General features: G+C 39.5%; 2 protein-coding genes across 7 annotated transcripts in view; one reads left to right on the top strand and one right to left on the bottom strand.

Annotated features, from left to right (window-relative positions):
* Positions 1-5,340: 5,340 nt before the first annotated feature.
* Positions 5,341-13,786, bottom strand: LOC116738126 (translation initiation factor IF-2-like). The gene is made up of 4 exons (XM_032593521.1): positions 13,739-13,786; positions 12,289-13,681; positions 7,606-7,675; positions 5,341-5,358 (listed from the first exon to the last, which is right to left on the bottom strand). The coding sequence occupies exons 1-2, from the start codon at positions 13,784-13,786 to the stop codon at positions 12,599-12,601; spliced, it is 1,131 nt and encodes a 376-aa protein (XP_032449412.1). The 3' UTR covers positions 5,341-5,358; positions 7,606-7,675; positions 12,289-12,598.
* Positions 12,998-14,226, top strand: part of HECTD1 (HECT domain E3 ubiquitin protein ligase 1) — a 92,623-nt gene continuing 91,394 nt past the window's right edge. For 5 of the 6 annotated variants that reach the window (XM_030318875.2, XM_030318881.2, XM_030318878.2 and 2 more), the window contains exon 1: positions 12,998-13,294. The gene's annotated coding sequence lies outside the window, so the exon portion shown is untranslated. The remainder of the gene's footprint in view (positions 13,295-14,226) is intronic. The other variant, XM_030318876.2, reaches the window with a different exon arrangement.

The raw sequence follows: 14,226 nt of genomic DNA, 5'->3' as shown, positions 1-14,226 counted from the left end.
AGAGAGAGAGAGAGAGAGAAACAGTATGAGCGGGGCAGGGGGAGAGAGAGGAAGACATAGAACGCAAAGCAGGCTCCAGGATCTGAGTTGTCAGCACAGAGCCTGACTCAGGTCTCAAATTTATGAACCATGAGATCATGACCTGAGCCAAAGTCACATGCTTAAAAGACTGAGCCACCCAGGCACCCCAGGGTTTCTTTTTTAAGGTAATGAAAATGTTCTGAAATTAGACAGTGGTAACTGATGCACAACTCTGTGAATATGCTAAAAACTACTGAACTGTACACGTTAAAAGGATGAACTTCATGATATATGAATTATACATCAATAGACCTGTTATTCAGTTTATATATACATATTTACGATGTACACATGTATATATCTATATGTAAATTTCATAATGAATATATATGACTTGTAATATAAAATATAAACATATATATAACATATGATATACACATCAGAAAATTGACTATAAACCTAAAGAAACTGAATAATAATTAAAAACCTTGCAATGAAATAGTCATGATGATTGTCAAAGAAAAACTAGTATAGATAAAATTTCCTTGAAAACTTGAAAATTAACTCATGGTTAATTTTCTTAGTCAAGAAACTCTCTGCCTTCATCTCTAGGTATCTCAGCATATCCACATTCCCACATTAATGATACATATACATAGTTTGCAGGTATTCTCAAGGCATTGGCATTTGCCTAGTAAGTAAAATAATTTTCCATTTATGTTAAATTCTGATTTACCTTCTTAGGTCTTTAGACAAATAATCTATGGCAAATGACCTCTAGGGAAGTAAAAGATAATTTTGGTTTTGAATGACCTAGATTGATTTTTATCCTAAGCAGCTTTATCTGAATAACTGTTCACCTCTTTAACTCTGCTAGACAGACACAGTGATCTCTAAGAGTAGAATTTTAAGCAGCTAGTTTTCCTGGCTCTGGTTATCCAAACCTAGCCCTTAGGCATCTTTAGTTACCTGATAAAAGGGATAAAAACTCTTTCACTCACACATGAGTTTGGATAGTAATGGGAAGATGAATTTTGGACTTTGGTAAGAAGTCCAAGAAAAAGGCTTAAGACTTGTGTAATGTCATATTAACTTCATAGTGTTTGATAATATGATCACAATCTGTAATATGTATGATTTTATAAATGTTTATGTCTACAAAAAAAGGCCATAAATGTTATCAAAATGTTAATAATAACCTCAATGTGGTAGGTGATTATTTTTTCTTTTTATTGTCAAAATTTTCCAAATTTTCCACTATTAATGCATTACATTAATTAAAAAAAATTTTTTAATATTTATTTTTGACAGTGAGAGATACAGAGTGCAAGTGGGGGAGGGGCAGAGAGAGATAGAGACACAGAATCTAAAGCAGGCACCAGGCTCTAAGCTGTCAGCACAGAGCCTGACGTGGGGCTCGAACCCATGAATTGCACGAGATCATGACCTGAGCAGAAGTTGGACACTTAACTGACTGAGCCACTCAGGTGCCCCTAAAGTAATTTTTTAATTGCAAAAGTGACTGTAAAAAAAATTTAAACACTGAAAAGGGATATATAAAAAAATTAAAGTGCTCTCCCTTATTACCTTTCTTTGAATCCACTTTTCAGAGGAAATCACTTAACAGTTTGAGGTACATTCTTTTAAACTTCTCCCTTAATGTTTATTCAAAGTATATATAGAGTTTTAAAATGGGATCTTACAAAATACCAACACTGTTTTTCATAGAACTAGAACAAGTAATCCTAAAATTTGTATGGCACCACAAAAGGCCCCAAATAGTCAAAGCAATCTTGAAAAAAACCCACAAAAACTGGAGGTATCAAAATTCCAGATTTTAAGGTATACTACAAAGCTATAGTAAACAAGATAGTACGATACTGGCACAAAAGTAGACACACCAATCACTGGAACAGGATAGAAAACCCAGAAACAAACCCATGATTATATGGTCACTTAATCTTTGATAAACGAGGCAAGAATATATAATGGGAAAAGGCAGTGTCTTCAACAAATAATGTTGGGAAAACTGTACAACTACATGCAAAAGAATGAAACTCAACCATTTTCTTACACCATACACAAAAATAAACTCAAAATGGATTAGAGATGTAAATGTGAGACCTGAAATCATAAAAATCCTAGAAGAGAACACAGGCAGTAATTTCTTTGACATCGACCACAGCAACATTTTCGTAGCTATGTCTCCTGAGGCAAGGGAAACAAAACCAAAAATAAACTACCAGGACTACATCAAAATAAAAACTTCTGCACAGCAAAGGAAATAATTAAATAAACCAAAATGCAACCTACTAAATGGAAGAATAAATTTGCAAATGACATATCTAATAAAGGGTTACTATCCAAAATATATAAAGAACTTACACAATCCAACACCAAAAAAACAAATAATTAAAAAATTTAGAGAAAATATGAACAATTTTGCAAAGACATGTAGATGGCCAACTGACACATGAAAAGATGGTCAACATCACTTGTCATCAGGAGAATGCAAATCAAAACTACCACGAGATATCATCTCATACCTGTCAGGATAGTTAAAATAAAAAACACAAGAAACAGTGGTATCCGGGTGGCTCAGTCAGTTAAGTGTCCAACTCTTGATTTTAGCTCAGGTCATGATTTCACAATTCGTCAGATTGAGCCCTATCTTGCACTGAGCGTGGAGCCTGCTTAGGATTCTCTCTCTCTCTCTCTCTCTCTCTCTCTCTCTCTCTCTCTCTCCCCCTCCCCTACATGCGCACACACACTCTTGCTCTTTCTCTCTTTCAAAAGAAATGAATAAACATTAAAAAAACAACACAAGAAACAAAAAGTGTTGTCAAGAATGTGGAGAAAAAGGAACACTCATGCACTGTTGGTGGGAATGCAAACTGCTGCAGCCACTGTGGAAAACAGTATGGAGGTTCCTCAAAACATTAAAAATACAACTATGCTACAATCCAGTAATTGTACTATTGGGTAGTTATCCAATGAATACAAAAACACTATGAAAGAATATATGCACCCCTATGTTTATTGTAGCATTACTTACAATAGCCAAACTATGGCAGCAGCTCAAATGTCCAATGATAGCTGGATAAAGAAGATGTGGTATATATATTCAATGGATATTCCCTAGCCATAAAAAAGGATGAAATCTTGCCATTTGCAACAACATGGATAGAGCTAGACAATATAACCCTAAGTGAAATCAGTCAGAGAAAGACAAATACTGTATGATTTCCCTCATATGTGGAATTTTAAGAAACAAAACAAACAAGCAAATGAAAAAAAGAGAGAGAGACAAACCAAGAAACAGACTCTTAACTAAAGAGAATAAACAGATGGTTACCAGAGGGGAGGTAGGTGTGGGGATGGGTGAAATAGGTGATGGGGATTAAAGAGTACACTTATCACAATGACCACTGAGAATTGTATAGAATTAAGTCACTATACTGTACACCCGAAACAAATATAACACTGTATGTTAACTATACTGGAATTAAAATTAAAGATAAAAAAAAAAAAAAAGATTACCAAGGACAAACAAACAAATACAAGAAAATGGGATTGTAATGTGTTTGTGATTTGGTAACTCGCTATTATAGTTTAAAATATTTGTCATTTTTTGTGTGTCTGGGTGGCTCAGCCGGTTAAGCATCTGACTTTGGCTCAGGTCATGATCTCACGGTTCCTGAGTTCGGGCCCTGTGTCAGGCTCTGTGCTGACAGCTCAGAGCTTGGGCCTGCTTCAAATTCTGTGTGTCTCTCTCTCTCTGCCCCTCCCCTGCTCACACTCTGTCTCTTTCTCTCTCTCTCAAAAATAAATAAACATAAAAAAAATGAGATGAACCGCCATGTATACCTATTATCCAGATTCAGTAGTTATCCTCAATGTATGGCCAAATGTGTTTCATCTAACTCTACCCCCTACGCCCTCAAATTATTTTTTTAAAGATTTCATTTCATTTCATTTCATTTATTTATTTATTTACTTATTTATTTCATTTATTTATTTTTATTTTTTTAAAGTTTATTTTACTTGTTTTGAGAGAGGAACTACAGGAAGGGCAGAGAGAGAGGGAGAGAGAGAGAATCTCAAGGAGACTCTACACTCTCAGCATGGAGTCCATTGTGGGGCTTGAAATCATGAACCATGAGATCATGACCTGAGTAGAAATCAAGAGTTGGATTCTTAACCAACTGAGCTCCCCAGGTGTCTCTTATTTATTTATTTTTTTAAAGTAAACACTATGCCCATGGTGGGGCTCGAACTTATGACCAAGATAAAGAGTTAGATGCTCTGTCACCTGAGCCAGCCAGGTGTCCCTCAAATTATTTTGAAGCAAATCCTAGTTATCATATCATTTCATCTGTAAATGTTTTCATATGCTTTGCTAAGTGATAAGGACTCTTTTTACAAAAATATACTATTATACCATTATCATAGATAAAATAAAAATGATTAACAATAATCCCTTAATGGCAAATATCCAGAAGGACAAACTTCAAATGTATACAACTTATATAAGGTTTTCCGCTAATACACATTTTGAAACCTATAATTAGAGAATATAATTCTTTACAAAAGTTAGGTCCTTGAAAGTTTTCTATTGAATGAATTTTTGTAAATCAGATCCTACTTTTCCTCTAACTAAACCTGTAAAGTAACTATTATGCACCCAAGTATGCTAAAGAAAAATAATAAACTATTTATTGGAAAGAATAATTTTTCTCAAGATGAAGGATACAGGATGTTGACAAATAGCAAATTACAGAAGGGTTTTTTTTAGCTTTGGAGCAAGAACAAGCTATCTAGTAACATAAAGCATACAACTTTTACAACTATAATTTGTTTTTTTGTCTTCACAACCAAGGAATATATATTGGATATGGTGAATCTTGTAACAAATTGTCAAAATTCTATAATTTATTTTTAAATACATCATTTTTGAAATCTTTAGAAGAGTGATTCCTAGTAGATAGCATTACTAAGAATTCATCAGCTCAAGCTAATTTTATTGTTTTGTTTTTTAACTTTTAATTTTGAAATAAGTTTGAACATAAAAAAAGTTACAAATAAAATAAGAGTTCCTATATATATTCTTCATCCAACTTCCTCAACTGTTATTATTCAGGGGCCACAGTAGAAGCAAGTCAATTTCAAGAAGGTATTTGATGGGGTGCCTGGATGAGTCAGTCAGTTAAGTGTTGGACTCTTGGTTTCGGCTCAGATCATGATATCATGGTTCCTGGGTTTGAGACCCATATTTGTGCTGATGTGTGCTGATGTGTGGAGCCAGCTTGGGATTCTCTCTCTCTCTCTGCCTCTCTCCTGTTCATGCTCCCTCTCTCTCAAAATTAATTAATTAGTTAATTTTTTTTTAATTTAAAAAAGGTATTTGAAATGATTTCCTTTAAATTCTTACATATAAATATGTTCATCTTATAGTACAAAATTCAATTTTGGTTTTCATTTTCTCAATATTGTCACTTTTTATTTTTATTTAAGTTTATTTATTAATTGTGAGAGAGCCAGCATGAGCAGAGAGAGAGAGAGGGAGAGAGAGAATCCAAAGCAGGCTCCACACTTGGCACTGAGCCCAATGTGGTGCTCAATCCCACAACTGTGAGATCATGACCTGAACTGAAATCAAGAGTTGGCCGCTTAACTGAGACACCCAGGCGCCCCAATATTGTCACTTTTTAAATGAAAGTATATTAAAATTCTTACTGCCAAGAAGGAGAAAAGTGGGTCAGGTGATTATGTTGTTAGGCAAAGTCATAAGATAAAGTCATAGTTGCCTAAACAACTATATCCAGAGGATGTTACTTAATGGAGAAATAAATAAGTAAATGGATAAGTAAGGTTTATTTCACCAATAAACCCTGGTGAAAGGTTTATAATATGCCAGAGCCTTCGTTTTGGCCATGTTCTGTCCAACACCTTTACCTAACTGACTACTAATAAAGAGTCTGGGGGTATGGATGATACATTGTCATATTTGATCAGGATTCAAAAAGATTGCCACAGAAGGCAGCACTGTGACGGAATGAGCAAAATGATTTTAATAAGTCTAAATAGTAAGGTCAAAAATATCTACTGAAAAGAGTGAAGAAGGAAAGCTGCCTTGGAAGTTGAGGGAGCAAGGCATTACAACTTTAGCTTACTGCAAACTCTGTGTGAGCCAGAAGAGGGATGTGATTACCACCCTCCCAACCCAATGCAACAAAGACTGCACTCCTTTGTTCTGGTCTTTCCTCATGTGAAGCACTGTTTTTGGCTTAGGAATCAGTTAATGAACATGGGGAAGCTGGAACATACCTAAGGAGGGTAAAGCAGTCAAAGGGACTGGACTTGCTTTGCCTGGAGAAGAGAGGACATGGGAACATGACTGTTGTCTTCAATTGTTTCATGACCTATCTTATGAAAGAGGGAGCAGACCTAGCATACCACATAAGAGAGCAGAACCAGTAATACAATAATATTAGTAGCTCACACTTTTGAGTATTTAACACATGATATGCATTTTATATGCATCATCTTGTTTAATATAATTATTCAATGAGGGGTTACTTTCTATCATCATCTTAGTCTTTACAGATCAGTAACATAAAGCTCAAAAAGACCAAGGTCACACAGAGAATAGGTCAAAGTAGTTAATACCCATAATGAAGTAATACTTGTAATACATTTAGAAGAGTGTTAGAACATGGTAAGTGTCCAATAAAATCTAGCTGCAATAGTAATAAGAATTACTATAATTATACTTAAATGTTGTTATTATTGTATTGACTTAGGCCAATGGCTCTAAGCCTTGGCTACACACTAGAGTCTCTTACTACACTTTAAAAAGTACTGATGGTTAGACCTTACCTTCAGAGATTCTGACTGATGCGGTCTGAGATATGGCCTGGGTATCTGACATTTTATTTTATTAATTTAATTTAATTTAATTTAATTTAATTTAATTTAATTTAATTTAAATTTTTTTTTTGGTAAAGATTCTATTTTTAAGTAATATTTATAGCCAACATGGGGCTAGAACCCACAATCCTGAGATCAAGAGTTGCATGCTCCACCAACTCAGTCAGCCAGATGCCCCCAAGAACTCTTAAAATTCAACAATGAGTAAATGAATAATCCAATTTGAAAATGGGCCACAGATCCAAACAGACACCTCACCAAAGAAGATACGCATGTGGCAAATAAGTATATGAAAAGATGCCCAATATGATGTCATTAGGGAACTGCAAATTATTATTATTAGTTGTTTGTTTGTTTGTTTGTTTAAGTAGGCTCCATGCCCAATGTGGGGCTTTAACTCTTGACCCTGAGATCAAGAGTTGCATACTCTACCAACTGAACAAGCCAGGCACTCTGGGAACTGCAAAATAAACCAACAGTATGATACCACTATATACCTATTAGAATGGGCAACATCCAAAACAATGATAATACCAAATGCTGATGAGAATGTGGAGCAACAGGAACTCTCATTTATTGTTTACGGGAATGCAAAAATGGTACAGCTACTTTGGAAGACACTTTGGTACTTAATAAAACTAAACATATTCTTACCATATGATCTAGAAATCACGCTCCTTGGTATTTACTCGAATGAGTTGAAAGCTTATGTCCACAGAAAAGCCTGCACATGAAAAAAAATTACACATGGATGTTTACAGCAGCTTTATTCCTATTGCCAAAATTTGGAAGCATCCAAGATGTCCTTCAGTGGGTGGATAGATTAATATGGTACATTCAGACAACAGAATATTATTCAGTCCTAAAAGAAATGAGCTATTAAACCATGAAAAGCCATGGAAGAACCTTAAATGCACATTACTAAGGGAAAATGCATATTACTAAGTGAAAGAAGCCAATCCCAAAAGGCTACATACTATATGATTCCAACTATTCCAACGTTCTGAAAAAGGCAAAACTATAGACACAGTAAAAAGAATTGTGGTTGCCGGGGCTACTGAGGAGGGAGGGATGAATAGATGGAACACAGGTGATTTTTAGGGCAGTGAAACTATTCTGTATGATACTATAATGATGAAAATGTGTCATGATGCATTTCATTGTCAAAACCTATAGAATGTATAACACCACGAGTGAATCCCAACATAAAACATGGACTTTGAGTGATAATGATGTGGCAATGCAGATTCGTTAATTGTAATAAATATAATTATTTTGATAGTGAGGATTTTGATAGGAAGGTTGTGCGGGTATAGAGGTAGGAGGTATATGGAAACAGTACTTTCTGCTCAATTATGCTGTGAGCTTAAAATGGATCTGAAAAAATAGTGTATTTTTAAAAAAAGTTAAAAAAAAAAAGTTCCCCAAGTGAATCTAATGTGCAGCTAAGGTTCAGAACTACTGGCCTAGGTTCTTTGCATATATAACCTCCTTCATTTCTTTAAAAAAAAGTTTTTTAAAATGTTTATTTATTTTTGAGAGAGAGAGCATGTGGGGAGGGGCAGAAAGAGGGGGAGACAGAGGATCCGAAGCAGGATGGGCACTGAGAGTAGAGAGCCTGATGAAGGGCTCAAACGCATGAACTGTTGATAACACGATCTGAGCCATTTAACCAGCTGAGCCACCTAGGTGCCCCATTCTTCAATTCTTCTCATATCCATCTGATTAGGTAGCTGTGGCTATCCTATTTTATATATGAAGAAACTGAGGTCTGGAAGGCTTAAATAATTTACCAAGTTCACCAAGCTAGTAAAATGGGAACTAGGTTTCACACACTGCTTGGCCAACTCTAACGTATAACCTTGTTTACCATACAGTCTTTTAATAATTGGAGCTGGTAGATCAAAGTAAAATGCAGTGCCTCATAAAGTAATAATTTCCCAACACTGGAAATATTATAGAAGAATCTGGATAACAAGTCAGGGATGGCACAGACTGCTACATTGTTTTGTTTTGTTTTTCAGTATGAGGGAAGGTAGAGGGAAGGTATGAGATCATGACCTGAGCCAAAGTCGGATGCTTAACCGACTGAGCCACTCAGGTGCCCTGATATTCCTTTACACTCTTAAGAGTCAGAGTTGAAGGCCTATGTTTGAGAACTAGACCTGTCCTTTACCAGTTGTGTGACCTTGAGCAAGTCACCTAATTTCTCTGAATTTTTTCTTGTTTGTAATATAAAGAAAATACTTGTGCTAATTCTGTTAGGTCATTTTTCAAATATATTAAAATAATATAGGAAGAGTAAATATTTTTTAGTCTTTTGCTAACTGTAAACCTTTATACAAATCAATTTTATTTTTTTAATTTTTAAAATTTTCTTAAGTAAGCTATATGCCCAAAGTGGGGTTTGAACTCAAGACCCTGAGATTAAGAGTTGCATGCTTTACTGACTGAATCAGCCAGGTGCCCTTATGGAAACCAATTTTAGCTTAAGGGTGGCTAATAATCCTAAAACCTGCATCATATCATAGTACTCCTTTGTTTAAAATGTTCAAGGGCTCCCCATTGCCCAAAGAACAAACTTCAGACTCCTTAGCATGGTGTTTTAAGACCTTTAGAAAATGAATTCCAATTAACCTCAATGTCCTCTTCTGGCCACTAACTTTATTCTAGGTTCCAGCCAAACTTAATTTTCTACTGTTTCAAAATGGCTACACTCCTTCATAGTTGCAGCCTTTCAAAAGTTGAGAGAAGCCAGGGACACTCCCATTTCCAGTTAATAGTTGAAGAAATGCCCAGATATCTTATTTGTAGCCTGTTTGAAATGTTTACATCTAATGATGCTTTTGATATATAAAATATGTAATGGCATATAACTGTGTTATTCATAAGATAAGACTTATTTTAAAAATAAATTCATAGTAATGTCAGTTGGTGGTATAAGAGTTTAAATTTGAATGATGAGAATTTCCTTTTTGAACCTGTGAATGGATCCCAGTAACTGTGTATATTCTGAAGATATTTCATAGAAGTGGGGCCTATGCCAAAAGGTGAGGAGCATTCTTCACAGTTTTATGCCTCTCCACATGGTCTTCCTAATGTCTGGCCAGCTCTAACTCAACATCTGAGATCTAGTTCACACATCATTTATGAAGCCTTCTGAGATACCATTACCTCCTTGATGTTCTCAGTGTACTTGACAATATTATGTGATAAGCACTACCACAGAGGCAGACAAGGGAACTGTGTTCACATCTACCCTCCCCTAGATTTATAGTTTATTGAAGATGAGGTCTGTGACTCACTGTGCCTGGCACATAGCAATTCCCAGTGGCCATTATTCTTATATTTTGACACCAAGGTGAAATATTACCAGGTAAACATATCTTGGTTTCTTGGGACATATATTCAAGTACGGTCAGTTGCCATCACAAGATCTTCTGTTTTCTTCAGGGCTTTATTCTTTTACTTTAATGTTCTTGTTCACATTTGAATTTAAAATAATAATTACAATAAAAGTCACAGTACTTTTTGGATAAGGTTTCTTTAAAGCATACCTCAGTCATTCATTTTGGGGTAGAAGTAGATGGTGCGAATAAAGATGGTAAAGGAATAAGGGAAAATACACCTTAAAATTTCAGTAAAGTGGGGGCACTTAGCTGGCTTAATAAGTAGAGCATGCAACTCTTGATCTCTGGGTTGTAAGTTCGAGCCCCACATTGGGTGTAGAGATTACTTAAAAAAAAATAAAATCTTTAAAAAAAATTTAGTAAAGAGTAGTCTCTTCCAACTTTTCATTTTTTTTAAGTTTTAATTTTTTTATATTGAAAGAGAGAAAGAGAGAGAGAGAAAGAGAGAGAGCTCAAGGGGCAGAGAGAGAGAATCCCAAGCAGCTCTGCATTGTCAGTGCAGAGCTGGATACCGGGCTCAAACTCACTAACTGGTGAGATCATGATCTGAGCCCAAACCAAGAGTCTGATGCTTAACCAAATGAGCCATCCAGGTGCCCCTCTTGTAACTTTTCTATTTTCTATTAATAGCATAATCATTTTCCTAGCTTCCAAGTGCTCTCTCTGCAGGTAAAAAAAAAAACAAAAAACAAAAAACAAAAAACGAAATGAAGTCAATCATTTAAATTCTGATATATCTTTTTAAAAAATAAAAATATTTTTTAGATTTAGCTCTTTATTCTTTAAAAAAAATTTTTTTTTTTAATGTTTATTTATTTTTGACAGAGACAGACTGCGAGTGGTTTAGGGCAGAGAGAGAAGGAGACACAGAAGCAGAAGCAGGCTCCAGGCTCTGAACTGTCAGCACAGAGCCCGACGTGGGACTCGAACTCACGAGCTGTGAGATCATGACCTGAGCTGAAATCGGACTCTCAACCGACTGAGCCACCCAGGCGCCCCTAGCTCTTTATTCTTATTGCCAATAACTAGGCCCTTTCTCCCTCCACCTATGGAGGATTTCAGCAACCTCCCAGCTAATTTTCTCATCTAGGTAGCTCCTTTTAAGCCATTCTATCAATCTTTCTAAGACCTAATTCTTCTAGTCAGTGTTCTAATCCAAAACTTGCTACTCACCTAAGCTTAAATTCTGCATCTGGCATTCGAGGCCCTACTTAACTTTAGTCCCTACCTTCTCTCCCCTTCATTGTTTAATGCAGATTCTTTGCTCGGGGCACTGTCCCTCTTTCCTTTGTCAGAAGATATCAGGCTTTGCTTGTTTTCTTCCCCCTCCCTTGCACTGTCTATATTCCACCCGTTCTTCAAGGTACAGAAAGAATGCTACTTCCTCCTTGAAGATTTTCCTGGTAGCTCCAAATCATGTTTATAGCTACCAAAGAATTTTCTGTATGTGTTGTAGTTGTGACAAGATAGTGGAATCCTCTACCCTTTTCTCTTGATTTGAACTGTTAACAGGAGACCTAGGGATCATTACGTGCGACAGTGGGATACGTGCCTATATATGTTTGAAGTGAAAATCTGTAATTTCCAAAATACTGGCTAAGCATATGCAGGTTGCTTAAAGGGACACAAATACTATCATGTAATATTCATTTTTGTTTAAAAGATGAAAAGGGGAAAGTACAGTGTGTCCGAGGTATGGGTTTGCTTATCTCACAAACCAACGGGTTCGTTTCTTTATTAAAAACAGCTATATTTACATTTCCAATTAACTACATCCTAAAAATCTCCAAGTACGTCTTAGAAGCAAGCGGATTTTATTTTCAAAGCGTGTAAAACAAAACGTTTGAAAGGAATAACCACGGATGTACTTGAGACCACAACCCACAGAAAAGACAGTCAAAAGCACACTCTCAGCTGCGCTGCTTACCGGGACGCCACTGAGCCTGAATTCACGCTTTTTGCAGCTCAGTTCTCTTATCAGTGGGATGGAGATAATACTTGAAAATACTTTCTTCTCAGGGTTATGGTGAAAGGTTTTCTTTCTCGTGAACTGCAGGGGGTTCGCCTCCCAGGACACCGGGTTGGGGGGAGGGTGCTTTTCCTCCTGCGACGCACTTCCGCGCGCGAGTAGGGCTGCTGGGCGGGGAGGAGGGGAGTTCGCGTCGGAGTGCGGGCCGCCGGGCCGGAGACTAGGCAAGGACAGGTTGGGCCACCGCTATGACGTGCAGCGTGGGGGCCTAACAGCAGGAGCACGCTAAGTGTGTAGGCACGGTGCAAAACAAGCTGAGCGTGCGTGCACCAGTGTGCTGGGGTGCTGAGAGCGTGCTCGCATTGCCAGCGAAGCGTAAAGGCGCCAAGGCATAGGACCGAAAAGCGACTCCTGATAAGGGAGTCCGAGGCCCGCGGGGCCAGACCGTCCCGGTAGTGGCAGCCACGCGTCCGGTCGCCCGGCGCCCCAGGTTGGCGCTGCTGCGCCGCGGGCCGACAGGTCTCCGCAGCGCCCCACGTGGCGGCCTGCGGGGCCGCTGCCGGGAGAGTCGATTTGCTCCGCCTTCGCCGAGCTCGGCTGCCCTCCGCAGCTTCCCCGCCCCGCTCTCGTTCGACCCTCCTCCCTTACCCCTCCGGGATCGCGATGGACGCGGCCTCCCCCCGCCGGCAGCACCGCGCGAGCCTCTGAGCTTCAGGCCTGAGGATCCGCGTGCCGGGGACCGGACGTGCGCTGGTTGCAGCCGGTCGGGGGAACCTCTCGCTTCCCTGTCACCAGGTCCCCACGGAGGAAGGGGAGGGACGAGGCGCGGCTTTTCCTGTGCCGCTTGCCCGGCTCGACCTGCGCGGCCTGCGGCTTCCTGGTAACTCGAGGGCCGCGGCCGGGCCTGGCTCTGCCCGCGGCCTGCTTGGAGCTGGACGGGAGCGGTTTGGGACGACAAGCCCGGGTAAGAGCTTAAAGGATAGGGAGGCGGGAGTGCCTTACGCGGTCGGAAGGGCCAGCCTGGGGGCCGGGATCCGGGATGCCCGGCGGAGTCCCGGGAGCGAGACCCCAGCTCCAGTTGAGGTCGGCCGGGCTGCTGCGGGCTTACCCGCTTAGCCCCTTTGTTCCCGTCCCTCGGCCCTGCCCGCGGCGGGGCCCGGCTTGCCGGAGCCGGAGCCCGCGGCGGGCCCCCCTTGCCCTTGAGAAGGGTTCGCCGCCGGGTCGGCCAGGGACGTCCCCCGGAGCCTTGGAGTTCCGGGCGCAGCTCCCGAGAGACCCGCCGCCCTGCTCGGCCCGGCGGCCTGCTCTGGGCACTGGAGGCTTGCTGCTTCTCCTCCTGAACTTCCCCCTCCTAGACACAGGTAGCTAACTTAGCGGGGTTTGGTGCCAAGAAACCAGAGCCAGGTGCCTGCGCCTCCCGGCGCGGGGCTCGGCTGGGCCCGGAGTGTTGGGTCATTCCTGCTGGTCGCCGCCGTTGGGTGCCCACCGTGATCCGCGGTTGGATTCACACACCTGCAGCTGGCGTACGTGGGACCCAAAGCTGTCGTCCCGTCAGGGCGCCTACGGGCTTTTGTAATGACTTGCCTTTTGGGGCTGCTTCTCTTATTTCGTGTTTTTGTTTTTGTTTTGTTTTGTTTTTAAGCCAACTGCCCCATTCTGTGGGGATGGGGAAAGAGGACCGTAGATTGGCTTGTATTCTGATCCGTAAGGTGTTAGTCCATTGCATTTACTTTTAGCATTTCTTTTTTAAACTTTTAAGAATAGTTGCCAGGACTGCCAGAACTCTTAACCAAGCCTTTATTCATAGATACATCTTGTATCTAATTATTGTTCGTATGTGGACATCTTAAGAAGCAGTAAGTAAATTAGGAAGTCAGCAGAATTTGTGGAATTGGA

Source organism: Lynx canadensis, chromosome B3, assembly GCF_007474595.2.
Source record: "Lynx canadensis isolate LIC74 chromosome B3, mLynCan4.pri.v2, whole genome shotgun sequence".
Taxonomy (NCBI): domain Eukaryota; kingdom Metazoa; phylum Chordata; class Mammalia; order Carnivora; family Felidae; genus Lynx; species Lynx canadensis.
This window is presented reverse-complemented; position numbering and strand designations above follow the sequence as displayed.

Bases quoted from the DNA above. Each gene is read 5' to 3' on its own strand.
- LOC116738126 (XM_032593521.1), bottom strand. From the start codon at position 13,786: ATGACCCAACACTCCGGGCCCAGCCGAGCCCCGCGCCGGGAGGCGCAG. The intron at 13,682-13,738 runs GCACCTGGCTCT...ACCTGTGTCTAG, and splicing joins CCCCGCGCCGGGAGGCGCAG to GAGGGGGAAGTTCAGGAGGA.